This window comes from Amorphotheca resinae, assembly GCF_003019875.1.
Source record: "Amorphotheca resinae ATCC 22711 unplaced genomic scaffold M430scaffold_10, whole genome shotgun sequence".
Classification (NCBI taxonomy): Eukaryota; Fungi; Ascomycota; class Leotiomycetes; order Helotiales; family Amorphothecaceae; genus Amorphotheca; species Amorphotheca resinae.
This window is the reverse complement of record NW_020194480.1, coordinates 1552309-1577483: the sequence shown is the minus strand read 5'-3', so window position 1 is coordinate 1577483 and position 25175 is coordinate 1552309. Positions and strand designations below refer to the sequence as shown.

The 25175-nt window shown below is 51.2% G+C and overlaps 12 protein-coding genes across 12 annotated transcripts; 6 read left to right on the top strand and 6 right to left on the bottom strand.

Moving 5' to 3' along the window:
• Positions 1 to 151: 151 nt before the first annotated feature.
• Positions 152 to 1918, top strand: M430DRAFT_68943 (hypothetical protein; the record flags this gene model as incomplete). Its single annotated transcript, XM_024869392.1, has 2 exons — positions 152 to 971; positions 1022 to 1918. Exons 1-2 carry the CDS (start codon positions 516 to 518, stop codon positions 1916 to 1918), a joined length of 1353 nt encoding a protein of 450 aa, XP_024718743.1. The 5' UTR covers positions 152 to 515.
• A 73-nt stretch (positions 1919 to 1991) lies between these two features.
• M430DRAFT_68942 (hypothetical protein) lies at positions 1992 to 3518 on the bottom strand. Its single transcript, XM_024869391.1, has 2 exons — positions 3023 to 3518; positions 1992 to 2944 (listed from the first exon to the last, which is right to left on the bottom strand). Exons 1-2 carry the CDS (start codon positions 3229 to 3231, stop codon positions 2362 to 2364), a joined length of 792 nt encoding a protein of 263 aa, XP_024718742.1. The 5' UTR covers positions 3232 to 3518; the 3' UTR covers positions 1992 to 2361.
• Positions 3519 to 3860: 342 nt separating this feature from the next.
• On the bottom strand, positions 3861 to 5842 carry M430DRAFT_145274 (hypothetical protein). Its single transcript, XM_024862935.1, has 2 exons — positions 4254 to 5842; positions 3861 to 4183 (listed from the first exon to the last, which is right to left on the bottom strand). Exons 1-2 carry the CDS (start codon positions 5721 to 5723, stop codon positions 4109 to 4111), a joined length of 1545 nt encoding a protein of 514 aa, XP_024718741.1. The 5' UTR covers positions 5724 to 5842; the 3' UTR covers positions 3861 to 4108.
• Positions 5843 to 6391: 549 nt separating this feature from the next.
• Positions 6392 to 7054, top strand: M430DRAFT_81725 (hypothetical protein; the record flags this gene model as incomplete). Its single annotated transcript, XM_024869601.1, has 1 exon — positions 6392 to 7054. A coding segment is annotated over one exon (663 nt), but the record flags the coding sequence as incomplete, so codon positions are not given.
• Positions 7055 to 7694: 640 nt separating this feature from the next.
• On the bottom strand, positions 7695 to 8829 carry M430DRAFT_21809 (hypothetical protein; the record flags this gene model as incomplete). Its single annotated transcript, XM_024864573.1, has 2 exons — positions 7695 to 8422; positions 8475 to 8829. The coding sequence occupies 2 exons, from the start codon at positions 8827 to 8829 to the stop codon at positions 7695 to 7697; spliced, it is 1083 nt and encodes a 360-aa protein (XP_024718739.1).
• Positions 8830 to 9542: 713 nt separating this feature from the next.
• Positions 9543 to 13126, bottom strand: M430DRAFT_270497 (hypothetical protein; the record flags this gene model as incomplete). Its single annotated transcript, XM_024865511.1, has 1 exon — positions 9543 to 13126. The coding sequence occupies exon 1, from the start codon at positions 13107 to 13109 to the stop codon at positions 9543 to 9545; it is 3567 nt and encodes a 1188-aa protein (XP_024718738.1). The 5' UTR covers positions 13110 to 13126.
• Positions 13127 to 14239: 1113 nt separating this feature from the next.
• M430DRAFT_107323 (hypothetical protein) lies at positions 14240 to 16378 on the top strand (the record flags this gene model as incomplete). Its single annotated transcript, XM_024861149.1, has 3 exons — positions 14240 to 14291; positions 14360 to 15058; positions 15216 to 16378. 3 exons carry the CDS (start codon positions 14240 to 14242, stop codon positions 16376 to 16378), a joined length of 1914 nt encoding a protein of 637 aa, XP_024718737.1.
• An 875-nt stretch (positions 16379 to 17253) lies between these two features.
• M430DRAFT_174621 (hypothetical protein) lies at positions 17254 to 18852 on the top strand. The gene has a single exon (XM_024863678.1). It carries the CDS (start codon positions 17502 to 17504, stop codon positions 18531 to 18533), a length of 1032 nt encoding a protein of 343 aa, XP_024718736.1. The 5' UTR covers positions 17254 to 17501; the 3' UTR covers positions 18534 to 18852.
• A 2-nt stretch (positions 18853 to 18854) lies between these two features.
• Positions 18855 to 20856, bottom strand: M430DRAFT_68936 (hypothetical protein; the record flags this gene model as incomplete). Its single annotated transcript, XM_024869390.1, has 2 exons — positions 18855 to 20720; positions 20774 to 20856. 2 exons carry the CDS (start codon positions 20854 to 20856, stop codon positions 19172 to 19174), a joined length of 1632 nt encoding a protein of 543 aa, XP_024718735.1. The 3' UTR covers positions 18855 to 19171.
• A 546-nt stretch (positions 20857 to 21402) lies between these two features.
• On the top strand, positions 21403 to 22042 carry M430DRAFT_106583 (hypothetical protein; the record flags this gene model as incomplete). The annotated part of the gene is made up of 3 exons (XM_024861090.1): positions 21403 to 21506; positions 21558 to 21890; positions 21940 to 22042. 3 exons carry the CDS (start codon positions 21403 to 21405, stop codon positions 22040 to 22042), a joined length of 540 nt encoding a protein of 179 aa, XP_024718734.1.
• A 645-nt stretch (positions 22043 to 22687) lies between these two features.
• On the bottom strand, positions 22688 to 23210 carry M430DRAFT_106985 (hypothetical protein; the record flags this gene model as incomplete). Its single annotated transcript, XM_024861120.1, has 3 exons — positions 22688 to 22894; positions 22978 to 23052; positions 23115 to 23210. 3 exons carry the CDS (start codon positions 23208 to 23210, stop codon positions 22688 to 22690), a joined length of 378 nt encoding a protein of 125 aa, XP_024718733.1.
• A 518-nt stretch (positions 23211 to 23728) lies between these two features.
• M430DRAFT_30376 (hypothetical protein) lies at positions 23729 to 24986 on the top strand (the record flags this gene model as incomplete). Its single annotated transcript, XM_024865946.1, has 3 exons — positions 23729 to 23889; positions 23951 to 24686; positions 24750 to 24986. The coding sequence occupies 3 exons, from the start codon at positions 23729 to 23731 to the stop codon at positions 24984 to 24986; spliced, it is 1134 nt and encodes a 377-aa protein (XP_024718732.1).
• Positions 24987 to 25175: the final 189 nt, after the last annotated feature.

Sequence of the window (25175 nt, the reverse complement as noted above, 5' to 3'; positions counted from 1 at the left end):
CCGAGGCTAAGGTCGCTTACGCGGTGCAGGGACGTCTCGAGTCACGTGCACTCCTGCACGTCGCTTATGCGTCTGATTCTTAGTCAGCGAGGAAGCTCCTAGAAGGGCCGCGGCCTCGTCCCCGTACTGCCATCACATGACCAGCGCTCTTCCAAAATCCCGCTTCGTAACGCATTTCAAGAATCCCACAGTTGGCGGTGCAGAGAGGAGCGCATCAGCCAGAGCCACACTGATATTGATATTGTTATATTGCCCGTTTCTCCATTTCTCCTGGTCCGCCCGCGTGCCCTTGACAGCCTTCCCTTGCTCTTAGCGGAGCGGCACGGCTCTGACGTTTGCCTGTGCATTTCAGCCGCCCCCCGTCGGTGCTTCGCTATCCCACCTTGATAGCCGCTCCCCCCAACACCAACGTTGCCTCTACCTCAACCAACAACAGCTTCGTCTGTTCCACCCTTTACCCTCCCTCCTCCCCCTCCTCCTTCTCCACATATCGCGAAAGCGCATCCGACCTCATCATGGCAGATGAGACAGCTGCGAGCGAGGCAGATCCTCAAATCACCTTCAAGGTCAAGACCTCCAGCGAAGGTCTCCATACTATCACCATCGCAGAATCAGCGACAGTCCTGGATCTTAAGAACACGCTTGCCGGAGATGACTACGAGAAGATACCCGCGGGTCGACAGCGGCTCATCTATTCGGGCCGCGTCATGAAAGATGAGGACCCGCTCAGCAAATATAAGATCAAGGCCGGCAACACAATACACATGGTCAAGAGTGCCGCGAGCAACGCCGCGCAGAATCCGGCGAACGCGGGTGCTTCTGCAGCTGGCGGCGCTCCCAGAGCGGCGCCTGGCGTACCAACCAATATGGCTGCAGGGACGGCAAACAACCCTTTGGCTGGCCTGACAGGAGCTCGGTTTGCTGGCCACATGGGACTCCCAGGAGCAGAGATGTTTGGCGCAGATGGCGGAGTAAGTTGATCCCTCAAGTAGTCGCATGTCTAAATTCTAACAGTCTCTAGATGGGCGCTCCTCCAAGCGAGGAATCCGTTGCGCGCATGCTCGAGGACCCCAACACGGTACAGATCATGCGAGAAGCCCTCAGGAACCCAGCTATAGTTGATATGATGATTCAAAATACTCCACACCTTCGAAATAACCCCCAAGCACGCCAGATCATACAATCACCCGAGTTTATGCAGATGATGACCAACCCGGAGGCGATTCGCGAAGCGGCACGCATGCGCAGGATGATGCAGGGACTTGGTGGTGGAGCAGGCGCATTTCCAGCTCCTGGCGTCACCGACACCACTCCGCAAGGTGCGGCTGGTAGCAATCCTACCCCAAACCAGCCTACCGCCACGCCTTTCAACCCCTTCGCGGCCATGGGTATGGGTGCGGGGGGTTTCGGTCGTGGGGCGCCAGCAGCAGGAAACCCTTTTGCAGCGCTTTTCGGCCAGCCAGCAGGTCAAACTCCGTCCCAGACACCTCCGGCGGCTGGCTCGGCCGGCCAGGGTACGCCAAGTCAGGCTACACCAGGACAAGGTACTCCAGCTGCGAATCCCGACGCCGGTGCCGCCAATGCCGCCAACCCCTTCGCGTCTCTGTTCGGTGGAGCTGGGGGCGCGAATCCATTTGCACAGATGCCACCCTTGACACCGGAGAGTATACAAGAAGCCAACCAAGCAATGCAATTCCTCCGATCCAGTGGTCTTGATCTGGGCAGTCTGTTTGGTGGCGGTGCAGGAGCAGGAGCTGGCAGTCCGCCGCCAGCAGATACAAGACCACCCGAGGAGAGGTACGCGGAGCAATTGAGACAGCTGAACGACATGGGATTCTTTGATTTCGACAGGAACGTGGAGGCCTTAAGACGGAGCGGTGGCAGCGTCCAGGGAGCGATTGAGCAGTTACTGAGCTGAAGGGACCGCGAGATTCATATGAGGCGGCGGAGGCAATGATTGAAAAGTACACCTGTCAGCGAGCAGAGCAGCGGGGGAAAACAGGCTTTACCACAAACAACCATTAGGGATAATGGCATGACACACTAACTCAACAGCATGATTTCGAAGAACGAGGACCGCGTGTAGTTGGCGCATACCATGTCATGTATGCAGCGTTGCTAATAAACTCAACATGTTGCTACTAATACGAGAAATCCTTTTGAAAAGCTTCATAAGTGATGGTCGTGCAGTTGGTAGTTGTGGGATTCGAGCTTCACGGCGTAGGCTTTTCTCATAAGGGATACTTTGTGATGTTGTTCTTAGGGATGATTGAGGTAGTCTACATAAAGGGGCTCCAGAGCCAATCCTGCTCTGTAGTGCATTCTTCAAAACACAAAGCTGATAATACACACGCTCCACCCTCAAACCAGAAACCCCACCAGACAAGCAATCAACACCGCATATCCAGCCTTCTGCACCAACGCCCCCGCCTTATTAGCATCCTCTTGGCCCCCACTAACCGTAGTTCCATTCGCCAACGTTCCATTCAAAAGAATTGTACTCGAGCCATTAACCACTGCCACATTCACCAGTGTTTTATTCAAAGCCTCATAAGACCCATTGCCCACCAGCGAATCCAAGACCTGCGTATCTCCCGACTCGTCCTCACAACCGCACTCCTCCCTTGCCGCACACATGCAAACCACAGGTTTCGTCTCGTTCGCGCCCTGCGGCGCCGTCGCATTCGCCGCACTGCGGTTCACGAATGTGTATGGGTGCGAATAGGGATATAGATAGGCGCCGTGGAGCCAGAGACCGGGATATAGAGCGAGCGCTCCGCCGACACCAGCGCCTAGGAAGATAGGCGTGAGCCCGAGAGGAGAGCGCGCGCCCGATGCATAGGGCGTCTTGGAACCGCCGGCGTAGCGCGCGCCTGGGAAGCTGGGCTGGACACCGGATCCTTGACGTGTGGCGCCGCCGGTGGAGGAGGAGGAGGAACCGCGCCTGCGGATTGTTGGTTAGTTGGGGAATGAGAGATATGGATGATGGGTGGATGGGGGATTGGATGGATTGGATGTGTACCCTGATGATGAACTACTACTACCCCCTTTCCCGCCTTTCCCACCTTTGCCACCGCCTCCTTTACGTCTCCATAGTCGTGATATATCAGGAGCAGCAGTGCGCGCATCCTCCTCCGAAAGCTGGATATCGGTACTAGGCTCTGGTCGCGCCCATGAAGAGACGGCGAGTAGCAGGAATGCTGCGAATGCGAAGAAGGGATGTAACCTCATGCTTTCAAGTCTCGAGAGAGAAAAGGTTCTTTAAAGATTTGGTCGTGGTAACAGTGGCCTATGTATGTAGGTATGTATGTATAGCTCGCTCGCTCGCTCGTTTTCCAAGTTTCAAAGAAAGATGATTGCCAAGCCGGTGGAATAATAGAGCCGGGGCAGCCTTCTGGAATCCGCCTTACCTACCTTCTTCTCTTCTATTCAAGGATTATCGACGAGAAGAATTTGGATATTAGTGGCGGCTGTGTTTATTGTGTGTCTATAGAGCGCAACTTTATGGTAAGTCGCTGTTTCGCTGGCATGGCAATGTGGATATCATTGATTGACTGATTGATAATGTGCCCTGTACGTATATACATCGCACTAACACGCTTAAATATCCTAGGGCAATAAAATCCTCCATAAGACCTAGCCCAAAGAAATCATGCGCGAAATAATGATCTGCTAATAGAAGCATGTTTTCACTGTTTTAGGGATTTAATGGGGAAAAGAGGGAAGAGATGGACTGGTCTGATTGGTGGTTCATGGAGAGAGAGAGGCTGTGTTTGGACGCCGGCTTTTCGCAAGGCTGTCTCGTAAGGCTGATAGCTCAGCCCCACTCTGCTAAGTTTCCTTGCGGTGATAGGCTGGCTGTTGGAGAAGCTTCAGAATATCACTGTAGGCTTGGGGAGAGGTGCTATATACAGGTAGGTTATGTGGCAGTGACTTTCCCAAGGGGACTTTGGGGCTATTTACTTGGGAATTTTAGAGATGTCAGCAACAGTGCTATTACTTTGGTCATGCTTGCCTGGAAATCCACTTTTGGAATGAAATCGTAGAACGAACATGCGGCTCTCATCTAATAATACAGGAACGTTGTCTCAAGCATCATCTCATGTCCCTAATCCCACTGCTTCTCCAACACTGCAGGGGCTGTGATGGTCTTGCCCTTCAGATTCTCTAGTCCTTCTCCGCCCTGTTACCTTGTTAGCACCTTTCAGCCTACAAGGGGGGATAGTAAAGCAATAGAAAAGGGATAAACTTACATAGCTGATTAGCGGCGAGACCTCGACCCCGTCACTCTCGCCCTCACTGACAATAGTTGCGCCGGCAGCTTGCGCCCACCGCTTGCCCTGCTGCATGATATCCCTCTTGCTCGTATCTGGGTCATCCTCCCCGGTGCCCTTAGCGTTCTTCAACGGCGAGAACTCATCCTCGCGCTTCACTTCCATGCAGGCAAACTTGCTCAGCTCCAGCATGGGGAAGACATCGAAGACAAACTGCTCGAGCTTGATACCGTTCGGCTTCTCCGGCTTGATGGTCTCGCCCGTCGACGTATTGACGTATGGGATCTTCTTCCGGGCCACGTGGTGCGGGAGCTTGTGCGCCCAGTCTGGGATCGACTCCAGGAAGCGGAAGGAGTAGTAGTGGTTCACGATGTTGGCAGCGCGGAACTTCAGAACGTCTGGCTGTTTGGCGTCCTTGGCCTCCGCAGTCTCCTTGTCGATCTCGGAGTATTCGACGACGTCTGGTCGTCCGTTCTTGAGCAGGATGAGACCTACAGACTCGGTGGCATTGCGTTTACGGACGACCTTCGTCGCAATGTCGACGTCTTTGGAAGCCGAGAAGCCAATGAAGACGGGATCGGCAACCTTGACGAGGCAGTTGTCCACACAGTAGGCGTGGATGTGCTGGATTCCCCGCTTCCGCATATCCTGCATGACATTGGACGTAACAAGTGCTTGGTAAATGCCCCCGTTTCCATCTGGTGCCACGGCCACCTTGCCCTTGCTCTCGAGAAGAATCTTGCCCTCGTTCGAGATACAAGGAAGGACGCCCTGTTCAAAAATAAAGACATTCTCCTTCTCCAGCCCAAAGTAGTTGTTCTCCTGGAAGTATTTCTCCGTCGGGCCTCTCGTGGGTCCGCTCGTCATCACATACCAGGGAACCACCACCTGCTTGCCCTCTCCATGCCCGGCCTTCTTGCTTGCCAACTGTTGCACCTTGCGTATCCGCTCGGCCTGGATCTGGAAGAGTGACTTCTCAGAGGGGAGCCCGATATTGAAGCATCCCTTGGGAGCAGAGCTGCCCAGCCTCGTTCCTTGGCCTCCAGCCATAAGCACAACGCCCACCTTGTTCTCCGCAATCAGGTCGAGACCCGTCTGGTACCACTTCTCGACGTCTTCGGGCTTCGAATCGAGGATACTCGCCGTGGCAGACTCGGGAAGCGGCTCGAGGCCAGCTTGCTTGCCGTCATCTTTGGGTTTAGGGGGGTTGAGGGCCCTGTCGGCAATCCGGTTGATGTGTTCGGGGTCGAAAGAGGATAGCTGCTCATAGAGGGTAGCCTTTTCCGGAGCTTCGAGGGCATCGTAGAAGGCAAAGACTTGATCTTGTCCGGCCTTCGTATATTTCTCCTTCAACTCCTGGAGAGCACTGGGTGAGGGCTCCTTCAGTGCGGCTTCCTGGCCCTCTCCACCTGGGTGAAGCTTGTGCAGGACGTTTTTGATCGTTTCCATGATGTGCGAAGGAGTTCTCACCAGAATGCGGGATGTGCAAAGTTGTTGGAGAGCTTCAATGGCCCTTTTATATTGGCGGATACAGCAGCTATTTTCTTTGCTATTTATATTTACCCCGGAGCTCAGCCCCGCCAGCCGGTCAACACGAGGCGGAAACTCGTATTGTACTGGCTATACTTGACTCGCCTAGCAACGCAACGACCCCTTTATACTACTTTTCGCAGATCATCAATACATGCTTCATGCAAATTACTTCGGCATAAGACTTGAATGCCCAGTGAATAGTCAAGATCATGTTTGCTTTCAGTCCTTCCAGTACGGAAGAATGAGCTCGTTATTATATATACACCCCGCTAAATTTCAACTAACCCCGCAGGCTTCACGAAAATCTACAGTGCCTGGTCCAGGTCAGCATGGACAGCCAAGAGGTCCTCGAGAACGTCAAAGAAGGGGAGATGGACGACGACGCAACCGTCTCTAATCCAATCCCCCCAAGCTTCAAGGGGCGACTAAATCTTGCAGACTACGCCTTCTCCCCCAAGCCGAACAGCAGAGCAGAGTCGAGCTCTCCTGGGTCCCGCAGAAGCCTCCGGAATTCATCATCAGCGCCGCCCTCTCCTCTCGCACCCATCCCCATTCCCAGTCCTAACAAACGCAAGCTCGACACCCTCTCGCCCTCTTCCTCTCCCTCGCCGCGCAAGAAACTGCGCTCCCCATCCGGCTACGCCCCGCCCTCGACCTACGCCCACCTGCCCCCGCTGCGCGACGTCCTCGAACCCAACCTGATCTGCGTCTTCATCGGGCTCAATCCGGGGATCCAGACCGCCGTGTCCGGGCACGCGTACGCCCATCCATCGAACCTGTTCTGGAAGCTGCTGCACAGCAGCGGGTGCACGACGCGCCGGTGCAGCCCCCAGGAGGATGGCGACCTGCCGCGTCTGTTCGCGCTGGGGAATACGAATATCGTGGAGCGCCCGACGAAGAATAGCTCGGAACTGAGTAAGGCGGAGATGGATGCCAGCGTGCATGTGCTGCAGGCGAAGATTGCCAAGTTCAGACCCGAGGCCGTGTGTATTGTGGGGAAGAGCGTCTGGGAGAGTATCTGGAGGGTGACGCATGGCAGGCCGATCAAGAAACATGAGTTTAGGTATGGATGGCAGGATCAGGGGGAGAATATGGGCGTTGATGGTGGGCAGGACTGGGAGGGGGCAAGAGTCTTTGTGGCGACGAGTACGAGCGGACTTGCTGCTACGTTGTTGCCGGCTGAGAAAGAACGCATATGGAAGGAATTAGGGGTCTGGGTCCAGCAAAGGAGAGAGGAGAGATCTGCTATGAAACTGGAAGACGTTCCATGAGATCTCCTTTTTTAAGAGCATCTCCTCTGAGCTAATACCATTGCGAGACAGAGCGTTGCCGCGTGGGACATGGGACATTGACCGAGGCGCCCGAGCACAATGATAACGATTCATGAGTCTCGTAACAAGATACTTGAACAAACGAAATGTATGGACGGTGCCGGAGGCCATATATATCTACGTCCCGTTGGTATATCCAGTTCCGGAAGAAGTGGGCAACAAGAGCAGATATGGAGTCGTCGTTCGACGACGAGCCGGCGTAAAACAGCAAGTTCGGAAGAAGACATTGCCAGAAAAGAGTCTGGCGGTAGAGAGTACTAGAGTATCATATCTTATTCGGACGTCATCCAAAAGCAGCGATCACACCGTTGATAGGTCTCCGGTCTTCAGAAATCGAAGTTAAGAGACGAGGATTAAAGGGTAAGAAAGAAAATTTGAGTAAGACGCACAAGTTTGCTGAGTACAGTATGGAGGGGTGTAAGGATATCAATAAGCCTCTCTTGGAGAAGCCATGCTATTGCTATATAAACGCAAAACGAGTCGAATGCCACAGACTACGATATAGAAAACCCTATGCACCAAAGAGCAGAATGCATATGCAGCCAATGAAACCCGTCTAATTTCGATCCAATCTCCGTCTCAAATTCCGTGTGCGCCTCATAAGCTTCTTGTACTTGTGCTTCTTCATCTTCAGCTTTCGCTGTCTCCTCACACTGATCGCCAGCATGCCGTGGTCCTCTTCCATCTGCTCCCAGTACCTCTCTTGGCGGAGATACATGCGCTCACGGAATCGTGTCGGAAAGGAAGCTTTCTCCTCCAGTGGAGAGCTGTGGGTCATGTATGTGACCTGGCCGTTTTGATCGGTTGACTCCTCGATTGTCAGAACAGCCGTGTAGGTTCTGTGTTGAGATTCTTGAGCTGCAGCTTCTGCACCTGCAGCGAGCGATTCCGCACTGTCCATGGGCACTGGTGGAGGTGGTGGGTTGAATGGCTGGTAGCTGCCCGACAAGACAACTCGAGGAAGGTTCTCGGCAGATGTAGGATCAAGGTTGTGGACCTCCTGTTTCCGGTACGATTCAGCGGTGATAGCCGCTCTCAACTCATCTGCCTCGGAATTCCACTGATCCTGCTGGCCTCCTAGACTAAGTTGATTCATACCACTGGTGGCAGATTCGAGGTTTTGGACCGTGCTCGATAAGGTAGAGATCACTTCTGACGATTTCGAATTCGCTTTCGTCCGTGGGGTGAAAATTGCTGCAAAAGCATCGTCGCTGACTGTCTTCGGGAAGCTGGATGTAAGAGAAATCGGCCGGTGGAGAGAAAAGAAGGCCGAGGCGTAAATTTCTGTCGACGAAACGTTAGTTCTACACAATCAACAGGATGCGCCTGAACATACGTTGGGGAGCTATATGCTGTGTACTTGGCACGCTTGGGAGACTCTGGAAAGCCTCCTCTCTGCCTTTGGCCGCATAGCTCGCCGCAGCATCCTTCGCCTTCCGCTTGCTGGCCCGTGATGACTTCTTCTCGCCATCCGGTCTTGCCTGGGCATGTGGCTGCACAGCTTCCCCTTCTGCTACACCCTTGGATCCATCAGCAGGGCTAGAAGGTTTCGAAGAAGAGAGTCGTCTCTGGTGGCACCGGTATGTCAGAGCTTGAGTTGCAACCGCTCGTGGCGCCGAGCTTGTGAGAGATGCTGCGATGGGAGTCTGCGGGGATGCCAAGGCTACCCGCCGAACTGAAGTCGAGAACATGTCTCCTATATCTCGTCGGTGAGATACGAAGACAGTGGTTTGAGAGTGGGTGGGTGGTGATTGACGTTGAGGAGGCTAGGTTCCTTGTTCTCGCGAAGTCGGCTTGAGGCTCCCGTCAGCGCCACTTTGAAACATATCACGTGCGCACCCGGAAGACTCCCATTCTTGGTTAGGGCTGTTTAGGTACCATAAACCACATCCTTTGATCATCGAGCCAGTTGGCCCTCGGAGAATCGAATCAGACCTTAATACCCAATTCTTGCACTGCGTCTATCTTGAATGGTGGGCTGAAAAATCAAATGCTCTCAACGCAACAAATCAAGCAAACAATCAAGGAAGTATAAGTCTCTAAACCCCCTATCACTCCTCCTAAACGGAAAGACTTCAGTCAGCATTTGGGGTTATATCTGGATCCTGCTTTCATCGGAATTGGTCTCAATAACTAGGACTAGAACACTTCATGTGTTCATGACTGCAATTTGCAAAGGACCAGGATAGACATCAAACATTTAACTACAACTAATCATACAGCTCCTCTCAACCCCAGCTACCAAGTCAATTTGAATCCCGATTTCAACCAACCCATACGCCCAGATGTTCAAGCCAGAACATTCTCAAATACTTTGGAAGGCTCATCAATCATCAGTCAACGCCACCAGACAAACGCGAGAAAATAGAAAACTTATGAAGATCAGAACAATAGCCATTTATCATCACGCGCCCTGGTGCAAGACCGTGAACCAAAGGATGAGGAAGATGACTAGCCCTAACGAGATGGCCAACCCCCAAGAACACATCAGTATGTATGCCCATCTCTTCGTATTCTTCCCGAAGGTTGAGAGTTCTCCACTGGTCCACCACATGATGATTCCATCCAATTGGCCAATTGCGTACAGGAAAAGTAGTGGAGGAAAGAAGTTGCATAAGATTAGCACCACGATAGAGATCTTTGTCTTTCTCTGGCGATAATTGGTCCTTATGGACGAGTCCCGGGACCATGAACACAATCGTGGGCTTTCAAACAGGTGTCTCTGTGACGATTCCTCTCTAACGTCTCGGCCCAGGAGTCCAGCGTTAGGTGGAATCGGTCCTTCGACGAAACCATCAGATACAGCGGATTCTCGGATGGTCGTCAATTGCGTGTCGGTGTATAACTGTTGCCAGGTCAGGTGTTTGAGTGGCGCAAGGGGGGATCGATAGACGAAATCATGTGGACGGTCTCGGAACGGGTTTCTGTTTTCCATCTCATTTGGTGTCGTAGGTCGAGTGACCAGAAGAGACAGAGGTCGAAGTGCATTGGTTGGGTAATCCTTAGAATTGTTACGACCACTCGGGATCCTAGCAGGCCTCTCACGGACATCGGACGAGCCAGCGCGTTTATGGTCCTGCTTCGAGCGTGCTAGACCTTGGTAAAAAGCACCGGGTGGACCTTGAACAAGTGGTTTGTATTGCCGATTGTTCGCGGCGCGTCTATTCCCCGCATATCTTGTCGGCTCGACGAGGTCGTCAGTCTGAGTTGCGCCTTGTAAATTTGGGTCGGCAGATCCTTTATTGCCCGATGAGCTTCCCTCTATGACCGGTGATCCATCAGAATTATAACCATCGATTTTGTCTCCTCTGCCCAGAATCATCATGTGTTGCCAAGAATTTGGGCGATCAGGTCGACCGACAGGGTTGATTGGCCTTAAGAATTGACGCTTTGTACGGCTGGCAGTTGGCTCTGGCTCTGGCTCTCCAGACTCTTCCATCCAAATTAGTGTTCGTAATGCGCGCTCGCGCTGAGCTGAAGCAGAAGGCGTAACTTCAGATGATATAGATTCCACGCCTTGTCGAGTCACCTCAGCTTCAGTTATAGCGAGTGACTTGGTGGAAGGCGGGAAATGATTGGGTCTGGGACGACGTCGATTGCGCCTCTGAAGGAGACTTTGCTTAGCTGCCCCAGTTGACAGGACTTCTGGTGGCGGAGATTTGAAAGGGTTCGTATGTGGGTTTGCTAGAGGTGGAGGACGGTAGGGGATGGGATTGTAAGGAGGACGGATTCGGTTGGAGTCTGCTAGGTAGCCGTTGACTTTATGTTCTCGGAACACTGGGAGGAAAACCGGTATGCGTGTCTTCTTAATGTCTCGTTGACGATAGTCACCTGAATATTGAATTGTGCCGGGATGCTGTGCAATCCTCTCTGTAGAGCCGTACTCGTCAACCTCTGCTATGTGAAGACTGGAAGTGCCATCATCAGAAGTGTTGGCAAGACTACTCCCCGCTCGATGGATCGTGGTCTCTCCAGGTGTGCGAAATGCGTCTCTGGTGCCCTTAAATCCGACTCCACGAGCACTCTCTCCGACGGTCTCCCAGTCATTTATATCTCCTTCAAATTCACTGAGAACCCCGAGATTTTGACGTCCGGGGGCTACATTGTTTAGCTCCAGGGGTGATTCGGGAGGCGAATTTGGGAAGAGCCCATTATGGTTGATAGGTATGCGGACCGCATTCTGTCGATGAGCAGTAATCCAATTATGAGAAATAGCACCTTCATCATAGAAGGTCTGCGTTTGAGCAACACCGTTCTTTGTATCTTCACCAAAGCTCTCTGACTCTGACGGAGGAGTATCTTCAATATTCAATTTCCTGAGTAATCCAGTCACTTTGGACGTAGACGTTTTGGGTTCAAACCCCCCATATTGGAGCACAGAAGAGGATATACTTCCATTGCTCTGAGTGCTGACGCCACTGACACGTCTGAGTGCTTTACTCACCTCTCGCTCAAGTGGTAGTCTTCCGGCGGAAGTGTGATCGAGATCGCAGTCATCATCATAGATACATTCATGATCGTTGTGTTGAGAAACAACAACATGTGGACCATGTCTCAACTTAAAGGGGTTGTTTGAGTTCAGAGCAGGCAGGCTAGGTTCAGAATACTCCTCCAACTCTGATGCAGCTACTTCAGATCGTAGATCATTTCGGGCCTCGGACCGGCTCATAAGAGATTTGTGATCGGACCAGTGCGACCGCTGTGTAATTTCTAGGAGGTTTTTTGTATCTCCATAGGATGAAGACTGCTCAATGCCTTGCGAGCTACTGGGGATAACCCGCCTTGTAGCAAGCTGAGGAACCGTTGGTAGTGCAAAGATAGGAGGCTGGCCATTGGGGTTTGTCGTCAGTCTGTCGACTCGACGTTGCTTACGAATATTGAGAGCAGAGGGTACCACCGGATCGTCCAATATAGAGCTGGACGAAAGACCACTATTCGAAGTTGGGTGATAGGATGGCTTTGCAGAAGCAGGATTCAGACTTGGGAGGGTAGCCTCACTGTCTGCATCACCGCTGCTCGAAGCAGTGTAATGGTTGTAGATATTACCGACTGTGCTACCTTCAGGTAGTGATGGGACGCCATTTGACTGTGTTCCAGAGCTTGGAAACCGACTTGGCAATATGTGACTATCAACATTGGCGGGCGTGCTCGGAAGATTGAGTGACTGAGTGTCTTCTTTGGAAAATTCAGCACTGCCATGCTTCTCCTTGCTGCTTGACGGTACAGATCCAGATAGGTCGGCCTTGAAGTTCGGGAAATGGCCTGAGGAGTGATTATGAGAGCCGTATCGGCTTGACTTGGCTTCCTTTCCATTCCCAAGTTTTTCGAATGGTATTGCTTTCTGCTGAGATAGCATAGGGATGCCTAATTTCAATCCCGGAGCGTGCTTGATGCTGGAACTTAGTTGGCTTTGGGTGTCCTGCTGCATTGATAGAGCCAGGTTTCCATGTTCTTTGGAGAGACGATTGCCATCATCATCGCGAAGGCGTTGTTTAGTCAAGTTGTTGCCGCGAGGACGCGAAATAGCTGCGGGTAGCGGGGGTAATGGAAGGTTGTGGAGGAGATTATCATGAAGCTTTGTCGATGGAAGTTCCTGGAGGGGAATTGAGTCTTTGTCATCATGACTCTCCAGCAGACTGTTGATGGCTTCCCGGGATCTGCTTCTCGCAGAGCCCGTAGTAATAGAAAGGTGAGCGGTAGGCAAGTCATAGAAAACAGCTCTGACAGGTGTCTTCTTCCGTACTCCTGGCACAGAGTGCTCAGTTTCTTGAGATGTCGATCTTGTCAATGATACTGCTGAGGCTGTCTGGTGTTGGCGGTATGGGTTGTTTGATTTGTCTTTGTGCTCCTGGTCGTGAACAGGGCCCTCCGACGCCTCAGATCGAGGAGTCCGACCAGGGGTGCCACTGTCGCGGAAGGCCTCTGACAGGCTATCATCTGCGCGAACAGACAAAGGGGATTGAGAAGTCATATTAAGGACATCTCCGGGGCAGTCCCGCAGTATCAATTCGTCATGTGTTCCGTGTAGCTTGGTCGCTGACAGGCGTGGTCAAAGGAGAATCGAGGAGGACGCCGCGGAGGTCTTGACGAAGAGTCTGCGAAGGCCGGACTTCAATCGTCCTCTGAGAGGTAGAAGAGATAGATGGGTTGGCAGGCAATTAAGGTAAGGCACGAAGGTAGATGAAAAGCGCGTTGACAAAACTTGTCGGGACGCGTTGAAAAGGCTCTTCGAAGGTTGTTGTTGGTCCTTCGCGTGGGACTCCGCACACAGAAAGTGAATATCAAAGGAGAGGACACCGGTAGAGACTGAGGTTGTTGTAAGCCGGTAATGGCCTGGAATGACTAAGTGAATGAGTGAATAGATGGACATCTCTTTCTTGAGAGACTGATCTAGCCTTGCAAGCTTGCTCTCACTCTCACACTTCACTTCGTTTCTATGTGCGCGGCCATCAGCCGGCTCTAGGGACTCTGCCCTTCTCTCCCCACAACACATCTCCATTGCTCTAGCAGGCTGTGGAAATATAGACAGGACAGAAGAAAATACGATGCATGCCGAAGGGGCTTTTTACAGAGATCTACCTACCTTTACCATCATAGCCAAGGCAAAAGGGGCCGGTGCCTCGAGCATAGTCATGGATGGATGCATCTCGACTTGAGAGAGGCATTTCCACGTTCCCGTATTACTTTGCACTCTAGACTAGGTGTCTGTTTAGATGCGTTGAATCTATTCTCTTTCTCTGCCCGACAACTTCGAAGGGCCTTTGCGGTGTGATGTTGGGAAGACCTTGCACGTTACTAGAAACACATGACACGGACCTCGTGGTGTGTCTCTATAGATATCTCGCGTGCCTGCATCCCCCACCCAAGAAATGCCTTTACTTATCGGCATATCAATTCTCCCCCGCAAGCTCGGGCCTCAGTGCGGTTCGTGCAGTCCAGCCGTGCCTGTCCTCGCCGCTCCCCGCTCGTCATCCTCGCGATTCTGGTTAATGTTGCCCGTGTAGTGCCAAGTGCTAACTGACTACTACTCCAAGTATTTCCAAGTTGCACGTCGCTCGTAATTGCAAAGTACCATACAGAGTGCCCTCACCCTGAAGCATCATGGCGAAACTCGACTCTCTTCCCACTGAGATCATCCTCCAAGTTGCTCAATGTAAGTTGGCTATGCAATCTATCTCTTTCAAAGGCTGGTCTGATTCTAACTGCCCATGTGTCGTACAGTCCTGGAGCCTCTCGAAATCGTCACCCTTCAGCTCGTCTGCAAGAGGTTCCTTACACTCGGCCGAGACGATGCACTGTGGCGTGAACAATCTTTCTTGAAAAGCCCCTTCTTGGAGCGCCTTCGTCGACGGCGAGAGCTTATCGTAGCTGAGCCCGTACAGAAATCCCAGTTTCGGGATCTTGCCCGAGCACTGGCGAATGGCAATGGCCTGGGGGAGTCGAGGCTGGCAAAGCCTCGAGAAGAGGCGCGGGATTTCAAGGCCATGTCGAACGAGAAGATACGGATCCGAGCCAACTGGGATCCCGTTTTCCCGGGCGAGAAAGTCAGTTGGTATGAGGAATACATAGCACGGAACGCTCCCATTTCTACAAGTTGGTTACAGCAGCCTCGAAATCGAGAGAGTGCCGAGCGCGAATATTTGGAAGTACGAGGCGTCGCTCTTTATACACCACCTGGAGATCCGGATTCGACCCTAGCTGTAGCCCCACTAGACGATGGCAGCTTATGTCTTTGGGATATAAGTGGTACGAGATGCCGCAGAGGTGCCATCTGGCAGCGAAGCAAACCCGGCATCTTGTCGGTTGACCCCCATCCGCAAGCTGGACCTAGCGGACGCTCGAAAATGGTGAGCACAGGAGTGACCGAGTGCATATCAGTTGATAGTGGTCGGAAAAGGGCATATGTTGCTGTCCAGAGTGGTACGAATGATTTCCTTTGAGTGCCCCACTGCCGCCCAATGATGATTTGTTCTGGGCGATATATCGTACGAGTGACGATTCCTCAAAATACTGAATCACTGTTAGCTTGCAGCGTTGCTCTTCTACTGTTTTGGAACTCTACTGATCATCTTAAAAGGCCTTGTTGAAATCGATCTCGAAACATTTTCTACTGTCAGACATGAGAGATTCCCTTTCTCGATCACGGCCCTGTCGGAAGCCAAGCACCCTACTCCACTGACTGTTGGTACGAACCTATCACTGCATCTTTATGATTCTCGTTCGAGACACCCGGCAGGGATTAGTTCTGCCAATGTCGAGCGACTTGATTCATTCGGTGCGTCGTTTCCGTCCCTTCGAAATCCTGGATCATTGGATTTCCAGAGTCTGCTCAACCCAGTATCAAGCCCCGATTGTACCCATTTATATCAACCTGGACCTTTAAGCATCCTCCATTTGCCGAGCTCTGATGACGATTGGAACGGTAACGGTGATATTTATGTCGCGGGACGCTTCCCGAGTATCCTCAACTACGATCGTCGCAACTTTCCAAAGCTGAGAGGCACCATACATTCCGGTGCCCGGTTATGCAGTATGACATATCTTCCATATCCGTTTGCTTCAATGGAGAAAGATCTGGCTAGACGTGGTGAGCTATCTATTGAGCAAGTATTGGAAGCCAAGACACGGCCAGGCAAGACCTTGATAGCTTGCGGCGAGTATAACAGTAAGGGTTCGTTGGAGATGTATGGACTATCTCCAAACCCCGAAAATACTACCATCTCTTCCGATTTTGTAGCTGGGAGCCTACAAAACTCAGTCATGAAGAATCGACAGACCTCATCAAGTTCAAAGCTGCTTAGCGTATCGAACCATGGCACAAGAGTTGTGGTGTCAGATGGCAGTGGTAACTTGAAATGGCTGGAGCGCGATGGATTCACTGAAGCTAGGAGATGGAACATTTCTCACGGCTCTGTCGAAGCTCCACGAGGGATATTTGGCACCCTCGGAGATTCATATCTGGATTCAGGATCAGGGGACATTGTCATCAAGATTCTAGAGAACCAGGGCGAATTAGTCTTATGGACAGGTGAAAAAATAGGGCTGTTGAATTTCTCGAGCAAACCGGGATTCACAGCTGACAGTTTTGAGGATGCCGCTAAAACCGCCGAAGAGGCCCATCAGGAGAGAGAGGAAGAAATATACTCTGCAACCATGCGCCGAGCATTGGAAAACCAAGCCAATGAGGTCAGGTATGTGAGGGGTCTAGGGATCGGGCTTGGAGGGAATAGAAATCATTGAAGATGACCAAGCTGAGGTCGACAATCCTGGACGAGGAATCGTAGTGTGGGACAATGGTGCGCTTCTTTTCCTGGGCATCCTTTGCATTCTCACCAGAGAACCAGATAATGGGAAACCAAGTCCGCTTCTGTAACAGTGCATTACACAATTCAGCGAATTTCCCGTTTCACCTGTTCTGGGTCAGACGATCCACAATCGAAGTCGGAGGGCTCCTTGCTTCGCTCTGTGATACTTCACTGTCGGACCTGAATGGTTTTGGCTGTGGGTTTCTGGAAAAGAAGTCATAGCATCAAGAGTTCGGAGTGGTCTACTCCGTATCCCGAAAATACCGTACGGGGCTGCTCTGTCTCTGGATAGCATTGATGAATGGATAGCCGGCCGGCCTCTCCGGTCGAAGGAGCTCACGTGTGGTGCAACAGGACGTTGCTTGTTGAGAGGTGGGGCTCTGTAAGTTTTTAAGCAAGAACTCGACAACCGGTAGTGAGTAGGGAATCAACGCCCTCCAAAGCCCTATATGAAAGGAGGCATCTTTGGCGTATAGGAAATGTTCAGCGGAGATCTCGGGCATCTTATAACGTTGTCTTGGACCTTTCGCAACAAGAGAGCGTGGGGTCGTCTGAAGGTCCATGGCCAATCAATTGGGGAGGCGGACAACGCGACCGTATTCTCTCCTGCGTCCATCTGTTCGTTCTATTTGATTAACACGTCTGTTATGCGGCAATGCAGCAATTCGCCTCACCGCTTGTGTGGCACTGTGTGGTATTGTCTCTCGTGCCACATATGCGAAGCTTGTCTCAATCAACCTACGGTGTAAATCAATAACGCCCCGTCGCGTATGATTGGATTGGCCTTGTCGGCGATGGGATCAATACCAACTCTATCTGAGCTCTCTGTGTGATTCCAGCAAAGCTGCCGCATATTCCTTTTTATATTTGATTTCATTTTGTCCCTGCAGCTGTAGTCAGCCTTACTTTTTTGTCACGAATGTTGCCATTGTGGGCTGGCTTCTCCCTTTCTTTTCTCAACAAACCTCGCAATTCATACATCTATTCACATTTTCCTTCCTCGTTTGCTAGGATTATCATTGTGTTGCGTACTCGTCTCTCCTCGTCTCTCCTTGTCCATGGCTGCACCTCCTAGAGGAGGCTCGAACCCTGAAAGTTTCCGGTCGATCTCAAGACCACGGTACAGCCATGACAGAAAAACGATCGATTCAGGTCGTCGGCGCGATTCTTATTCTCGGCGGCAACATGTCGAATGGCCGAGAGACCATTCGGCTCGACGTTCACCACCGCGTCAAAGGCAAAGATCTCCACAACAACAGTTGCCAGCAACGATGACGACTCCTGATACCTCGATACCTTCTTCTCTTAATGGATCAATTGAGTATACTGCAAGCTTTCGGATGGAACGTACTCCGTCAGGGAATTCAATCATTTCGGATGACGCTTTCGAGCCACGCCATAGCGACACCTTCACCGCCTACAGCGACGAGGAGGCTGCGCGTAGGGTCGAAATACACTTTAAACACCTCTTACCCCATGGAAAGCATGAACGAATTCTTCGAAACTTGATTGAGAGCCCATTCCCCATCGATGAAAAGGCTCTCGATAGTCTCCTGACTGCAGCGGACTGGGTCTTTTTCTGTGGCGTCCTTTCCGGTCGAGTACGATGGGAATGGTCGCACCCATCCCAGGAAAGATACAGGACGGAGCTGATCGGGACGACGGCCTTCCGGCCCGCAGCCCAGGGCGGGTACGAAACTCTCATTGTGCTTTCTGACCCGATCCTCAACCATCCCGACTATGACCGGCGACTCCTTCTCTCCACATTCCTGCACGAGCTGGTCCATTGCTACCTGTTCATCCAGTGTGGCTTCGTAGCCAAGCTGCAGGGAGGACACACGGATGGCTTCCTCACCATCGCCAGCATCATCGACAAGTGGGCCGGCAATGGCTATCTCCGACTCTGCAACATGAAAGCGAACCTGGACCATTTTCGGAGTGACCGCGCGCGAATCGCGGATGCGAAGAACGAGCGCCCCCGAGATCACAGCCGCGACGCCTGCAACCACAGCCCCGGGCCGCACACTTCTTATTTCGAGTGCGGGTGTAAATCCCGACTAGGCTTAACAGTCTTCCCGGATTTCTGCTGATGGGATCTCCCCCGGGGGAACGGGGGGACGGTCATTTCAATTATGATGATATATATACGTAGAACACGATACCATGGGTCTCCAATTTGATTGAGCGAAGCGTTTTGCATCTTATGAGTTACGAGCATTTCTAGAACGAGGCATTTTTCAAAGTTATAGTGGATTTAATCACCTACCTACTCGGCGTATACTTTCTCCTTTCCTGTAGTGTACTAAAAAAAAGAAGATATATTTTAAAGGTCGTACATCTACATATACCGTCTTTGAAAAAGAGCTCCAGGGCTTTGGATTTTGAGTCTATACGTGCTGTTTTTAATGGTGGTTCTCTAGGCAGCCTTTACTTCTCTTGCTGGAAGTTCTTGCTAGAAGGGAGGCGTTAATTATATAAACGTTGTGATCACTCTCATCATAGTAACGATGACGAATCTTGATTCCTATCCTAGATATAGCATGAATTAAAACTGATTCATCGGATTATGAAGCCCTCAAGTATCATTAAGAAGTGCTCTCATTCCGAACTCATTACTACCTTACCTAGGTACCTTCCTACCTTCCTTACCTACAGGTTAACCCATATTATACCCACCGCGCCAACGCCATCTACTAGATCTTAAAGAAACGCCCTGTCATCTCTTACGCTACGCCCCGGGGATATACACGCCATCCTTACACAGCACGACGACGTTCTTGAAGAAGCGGCGCCATTCCAGGGGATCGCCCTTGACCTTCACGAAGCGGACTTCGAGCAGTTCGGCGTCGCCCGAGATATAGGTGTCGACTACGATATCGCCAAGCAGAACACAGTTCCTGCCATCGACGGTCTTGACCCCGATCCAAGCGGCGTGGTCCCGGCCTTGCACTTGGGGAATGGCGGGGGTTGGCACGTTGAGTTGATGGAGGGCGTCGCGCAGCATCTGGAGAAGGAGAGGGGATGAGAGATGTGAGAAGAAGCGTGTGAGGGAGTAGTTCGGGACGATGTCGCGGAAGCGGCGGGCGTGTTGGGTCAGGCTGAGCGGTACCGTGGGGGCAGAGGCGAATTGACTCATGCTTGGTTCATCGGCGAGAGATGGGAATAGAGGGCCTGCTGCACTGTTGGTCATTCTAGAAATATCAGCATCTTTGGCATTTGCTGGTTGGGTTGCACTGAGTGCCGCGGCATGAACGCGTGGAGGTCGTTCCCAGTCGAACATGATATCGTTGATGGGCGTTTCTGGTTGCGTGAAGGAGAATTTCGAGGTCTTCTCGTTGGAATCAATATCCATAGCATCTTGGCTCTGGCGTGGGTTCCGTTGTGAGGCTGTAGGCTTTTGGCTGAAATCAATGTGCATGCTCTCAAGCATTTGTGCTGCCATCCCGAGAGGGTCTGCCATCTTGCCGTCCGGCGTGAGGAGAGGATTCTTCCTTGTGTACCAGGGATGCATTTTGATACGTTCGAAATTGTAACGATTGGCGACGTCCACGTTCAGCATGCCTCGCAATAGTGATAAGACTGACGCAGGGAGCTTCTGCCATAGCTCGTCTGTGCTCCGTCCTCCCGTGCGAGTAAATTCCTCGAATTCCCAGCTCGCAGGTGTAGGTTCATCCCATGGCGTATTTCCAACTAACAGGACGAAAAGAACCACCCCGCAGGACCAAATATCGACGAGATTCGCAGCGTACCCTGGAGGATTCCTTGATTGGCCGTTCTTCGAGCAAGTGATAACTTCGGGTGCAATATATGGGGGGCTGCCGCACATTGTTGTACTCAGTTTTGTTTTGCCGTTGTATTCGAAGAGCGTAGCAAGTCCAAAGTCTGCGATTTTCAAGTTTCCACTATCGGAGAGCAGTATGTTCTCCGGCTTGATATCCCGATGTCCCACTCCTTTCGAATGCATATAGCTCACTCCACTGATCAGCTGTGTGAAATAGAAGTGCGCAATATCTTCACTGACCCCAACATCTGCCTCGATTTTGTCGAATAGATCTCCTCCCTCGGCGTATTCCATGGCAATCCATTTCCATACCGCATCCTCCCCAGTCGCGAACCATTCTATTATATTGGGATGCTGGCCAATATGGGAGTGTAGTGATACCTCCATGGCGATCTGCTTTGCTGAGACTCGGCCATGTTTGACAGCATATGCTTTGTGTATAAATTTAACTGCAAAGACAGGATGGAGTTCCTCGGGCGGAATTGCCTTTTTGATTCTATTCTCAGGCATTAGCAACCTCTTCTGTTCAAAGATCCAAGTGAAACGTACGACGCATACGCTCCCCTCCCAATTGTCTTCGATATGATGCGGAAAGGCAAGTCGTTTGGTAGAGGGTCTAGCTGAGACTGCATCAGACAATCTAGTGTTAACCTTCCCATCGCTCTTGATCTGCGAATAGCCCAAGCACAGGCACAGGCACAAGCACAAGGCAAGGATTTGAGGAACTCTACTTGGGATGGCCCTCTTTATCTGGAATTAAACTTACCATATCCAACAGTATCTACAGTCCTCGTCCAAATCGACCCACGTCCCAATCAATATCAAACGCGTTTTGTTATGATCGCGTGCGAGTTTCAGGCGCGCCGTCGCGGGACGTTCAAAATCCTCGCTGATTGGTGGTTGAAGCAGAAGGCCAGCCAGCCTTGCACGTTGTCAAGGGGAACAACCAGGCGTAATGTAAATAAGAACCAGCGCAAATCCAACTTACTTTAACTACAACACTAAAACTACCGCTCAGTGCCCCAACGCTCGAACTTTTTGCTTCTCATAATTGCTCTGGGGATATATTCATTCGTCTACACAAATAATCAAGGGTCTTCGTTCATTGCCTTCTTTCTCGAGCCAACTTCCTAGCTGTTGCTTAATCTCTTTCATTCCCCAGCGCTATGAATTACGAAATGGAGGACACTCAGAACTCTGCTCCCGGAACCCTTCCACCTGCGCAGGCTGCAAAGCTCGGGGCTCCTCGAAGAGCTGCAGATGCTCAGAGCACGACGAAACGGTAGGGTGCCTCGGTCGTGGCTTAAACGAACCAATGCTGACTTCAAAGTAGCTTACAAACTGAGCTGATGCAGCTCATGACCTCTTCCGCTCCTGGTATCTCTGCTTTCCCTTCCGCCGATGGCAACCTGCTGTCCTGGACTGCAACGATAGAGGGTCCAGACGACACACCGTACGCTGGTCTTACGTTCAAGCTGTCATTCGCCTTCCCTTCTAACTACCCGTACGCTCCACCGACGGTTCTCTTCAAGACACCAATCTACCACCCCAATGTTGACTTCTCGGGGAGAATTTGCTTGGATATCTTGAAGGACAAATGGACTGCGGCATACAATACCCAAACGGTCCTCCTGAGCTTGCAAAGCCTGCTTGGAGAGCCAAACAAGTAAGTCAGGTCTCTATCGCTCGCAGGAAGTTATACTGACGTTACATAGTGCATCACCTTTGAACGGCGAGGCCGCCGAGTTGTGGGATAAGGATCCGGCGGAGTTCAAGAGGAAAGTCCTCGGCCGACACCGTGATGTCGACGAAGAATAAGTAGTGGCCAAGCCATGGTCAGAAGATCACGAAGTATCATAATAGTTGTGCATAATGCGGGGTGAACTCTTTCATTGTCTCAGAAGGTCTTTTGCGTAGCGTTCTCATGGCAGTGGGGCAAGGAGTAATGGATACTGGTCATTATTATTGGTCCATTGCATAGGGGAAGCATTGGGCCTGGTACTTGGATAGATACTTGAATAGGATTCAGGTATTGTCATGATTGATTAGTAGCTTTGGTGACTCGTCGTTTCTACAAGTGTGGGTTAGGCCTCAGGAGGCACAATTCTGTTGCTTTTGCCAAAGACACCTTTGGGTGAACGCTCTGATCATTACGAGCAGTAGATCATAGTGGGCTTTAAATCTGATCTGGAACAATCCACTGGCGCTGTAATATTGTGACTTATTCTAGAGATCCATCCTGAACGTAGGCAATTGTATGGATCTTTCTTCGAATGGAAATAGGTAACATGATGGCTGTCTTCTGCCACATAACCTCAGCGGACTCAAGTCACGACCCATACATAGAGCACAGGTTCTATCGTAGCTAGGCATATGACGGGAAGCATAGGTAGACCTTTTTCATTCAGAAGCTAGCCAGCAGAATGCAAACTCCACCCAATTTATGCCATGAAGAAAGATCATTTACGCATCCTCGACAAGAGCGGTTTGCAGACCCTTTGGATCCTTGACATTGACCGCCTGAACGTAGCTGTACAGCTTCTCCTTCGCACCCTCCTCGTCGTTACGCTTTCTTGAGATTCGGACACGCAGTCTGAACGGGACACCCTTGATACCAGCCTCCCAGACCTTCTTGTTCAGTTGGGGGTCAAGACGGACATCGGTGGTGCCCTATTCGATTCCAAATGTTAGCCTCATTCTGCGCCTGATTCCTTCCTCGCCCTTTCGATCTCGATATGTAAGGGTATTCGTACCATGGACTTTGTTGCGAAGGCCTTGATCTCCTTGATAGCCCTTGGTGCCCGCTTCTTGAATGTGACACCGTGGAGCTGTAGAAATTATTAGTGACCCTACTTCCTCTGATCGACTTTCCATATTGTATTCAACATACTCTCTTGTGGAGGTGGATTGTGTATTCGCGCGCAACGACATCAGCGATGGCGGATCGGGTGGCCTTGCCAGAGGGCTTCTTGGTCTGCGTCGACATTTCTACAACGGGTTGAGTTAGATACCTGTATAAGCAATTGTATTGAAGGGTGTCCTGGCTCGAAAAAAAACGTACTGGAAGGTGTGTCGCGACGTGCCGTTGGGTGTTCTTGTCGATAACTTCAAAATTCAAATGGAAATTCAGTTGTGTGGGCTCCAAGTGTGAAAATTAAGCGATCCGTTGTTGCCTTGTTGCCTGGCGCGGTGTTATGTTTAGATCGCGGAAATCAAGGAGGCTCGAACAACGGGTATCCAAGTCAGTTACGTCTCCTTCAATTGGGCCTGGGGCTCTACGACCAGTTCGTGCCTTACAATCTCATCTCACCTTTCTGTTTACAGACCTTCTAAGCTTTGAAGTAGCGAAGCCTCCCTACTTTGTACAGAAGGGTGAATTGGGCACTCACTGGAGGTAGCGACCAGCATCAAACGCGCTCTATTCAATTCGAACTGCCTACTACCCGTCGCGAACCTACGTCTCCAACCTACTACATCTCGGACTTGCACTACGAAATTGTCAACATGGCGGACAAAACACCATCTCCTCTGCCCGACATGAACCGGAACAGGCTCCCTACGCTGTTCGAGGTTCTTAGCAGACGAACCCTGCCTCCTGTTGATCTCTTCTCGTTCTACATCTACATGCGCGACCAGCAAAGATCAGTGGATTATTTGGACTTCTGGTATGTTTTTAAGACACTGTGTCGCGTTTGCCTGTTAGACCTTGATAATAACAGTCTACAGGCTTGATGTTGCTCAACACATGTCTCTCTGCCGGCACTATGTTCGAGAGCTACGAAGATCAGTTATGATTGGCACCCCAGAGGGCGATAAATCACAGTCAAAGCGTTCATCGGCTATCCTGGAGAGCTTGGGTGATATGAATCATCCTGTTGCTGGCCCGTCCATGTTCACGTCTGAGAAGGAGAAAAACCAAGATGCACAGATGTCAGCCTTTCTTCGAGAGGAGACAGCCAACGGCAGCAACATTAGGCAATCCCCTCCCGGCAGCATTAGTTCTCATCAGTCAGGTGTCGGCCAGACGCAATCAAATGAAAGACAGCCTCGACCAAGCTTCATGAGCAGCCCCCTCGAATTGGCTACAGACTCGGACTCTCCCGGGCATACAGTTGCCAGAGCTGACATCAGAGCATCAGCTGAGAAGATCCTTTATACCTTCCTCCTCCCCGGAGCCGAGCGCGAGATCATTTTGCCGCATGAAATCACGCATGAAATTACCGTCTCTATTGAAGAGAGAGGCCGAGATGATCCGGAAGTTTTCGATGCTGCTAAAGACTACGTTTTCCAGGCCATGGAACGTGACGCTTTCCCGGGTTTCTTGCGAATGAAGGCTCTTGGCAATCTTGTCCCTCCTTCTATGATGATGAGGCTGATCCTGGGTCTTCTTTCAATGTTTGCTGCCTTCTGGGTCGCGTTCATTCTGATCTTCCTTGATTATGCTCGTCACATTCGAGTCTGGGTATGCTTGAAATAACATAACTCCTTGCCTCTATGTACAACAGCTAATAGTTTATCCCTACAGCTTGTCCTTCCTTTCACGATTGGCGTTTATTGCCTCGTTGCTTACCAATACGGTCTCGATCCTCTCCTGGCTTTCATTGGCTTGAGCGAATACACATTCATGAATTTCTCCCGCGTCCGAGAGCCATACGTCCGAAAGCTACTTAACAAACGTGCTTTGATGGCCTCGATAGTCACTTTTGTGATCGCTACTTCTTGCATAGTTCTTTTCGTTTTCGTGCCTGGAAAGAGATTGTGATAGGCCAGCGTGGATGTGTTCTGAATTTAAAGGAGTCAAGGTTTGGTGTTCAGGTCATTCGGACAATCACGGATATTTTCAGAAAGAGGGACAGGTAGCGATGGAGTTTTATGGTTGATATGGTCGTATGCTCGGTTGACCTGAGCTACAAATGCTTCATGAATCCTTTCGGAAAGGCTCTCCTAAATG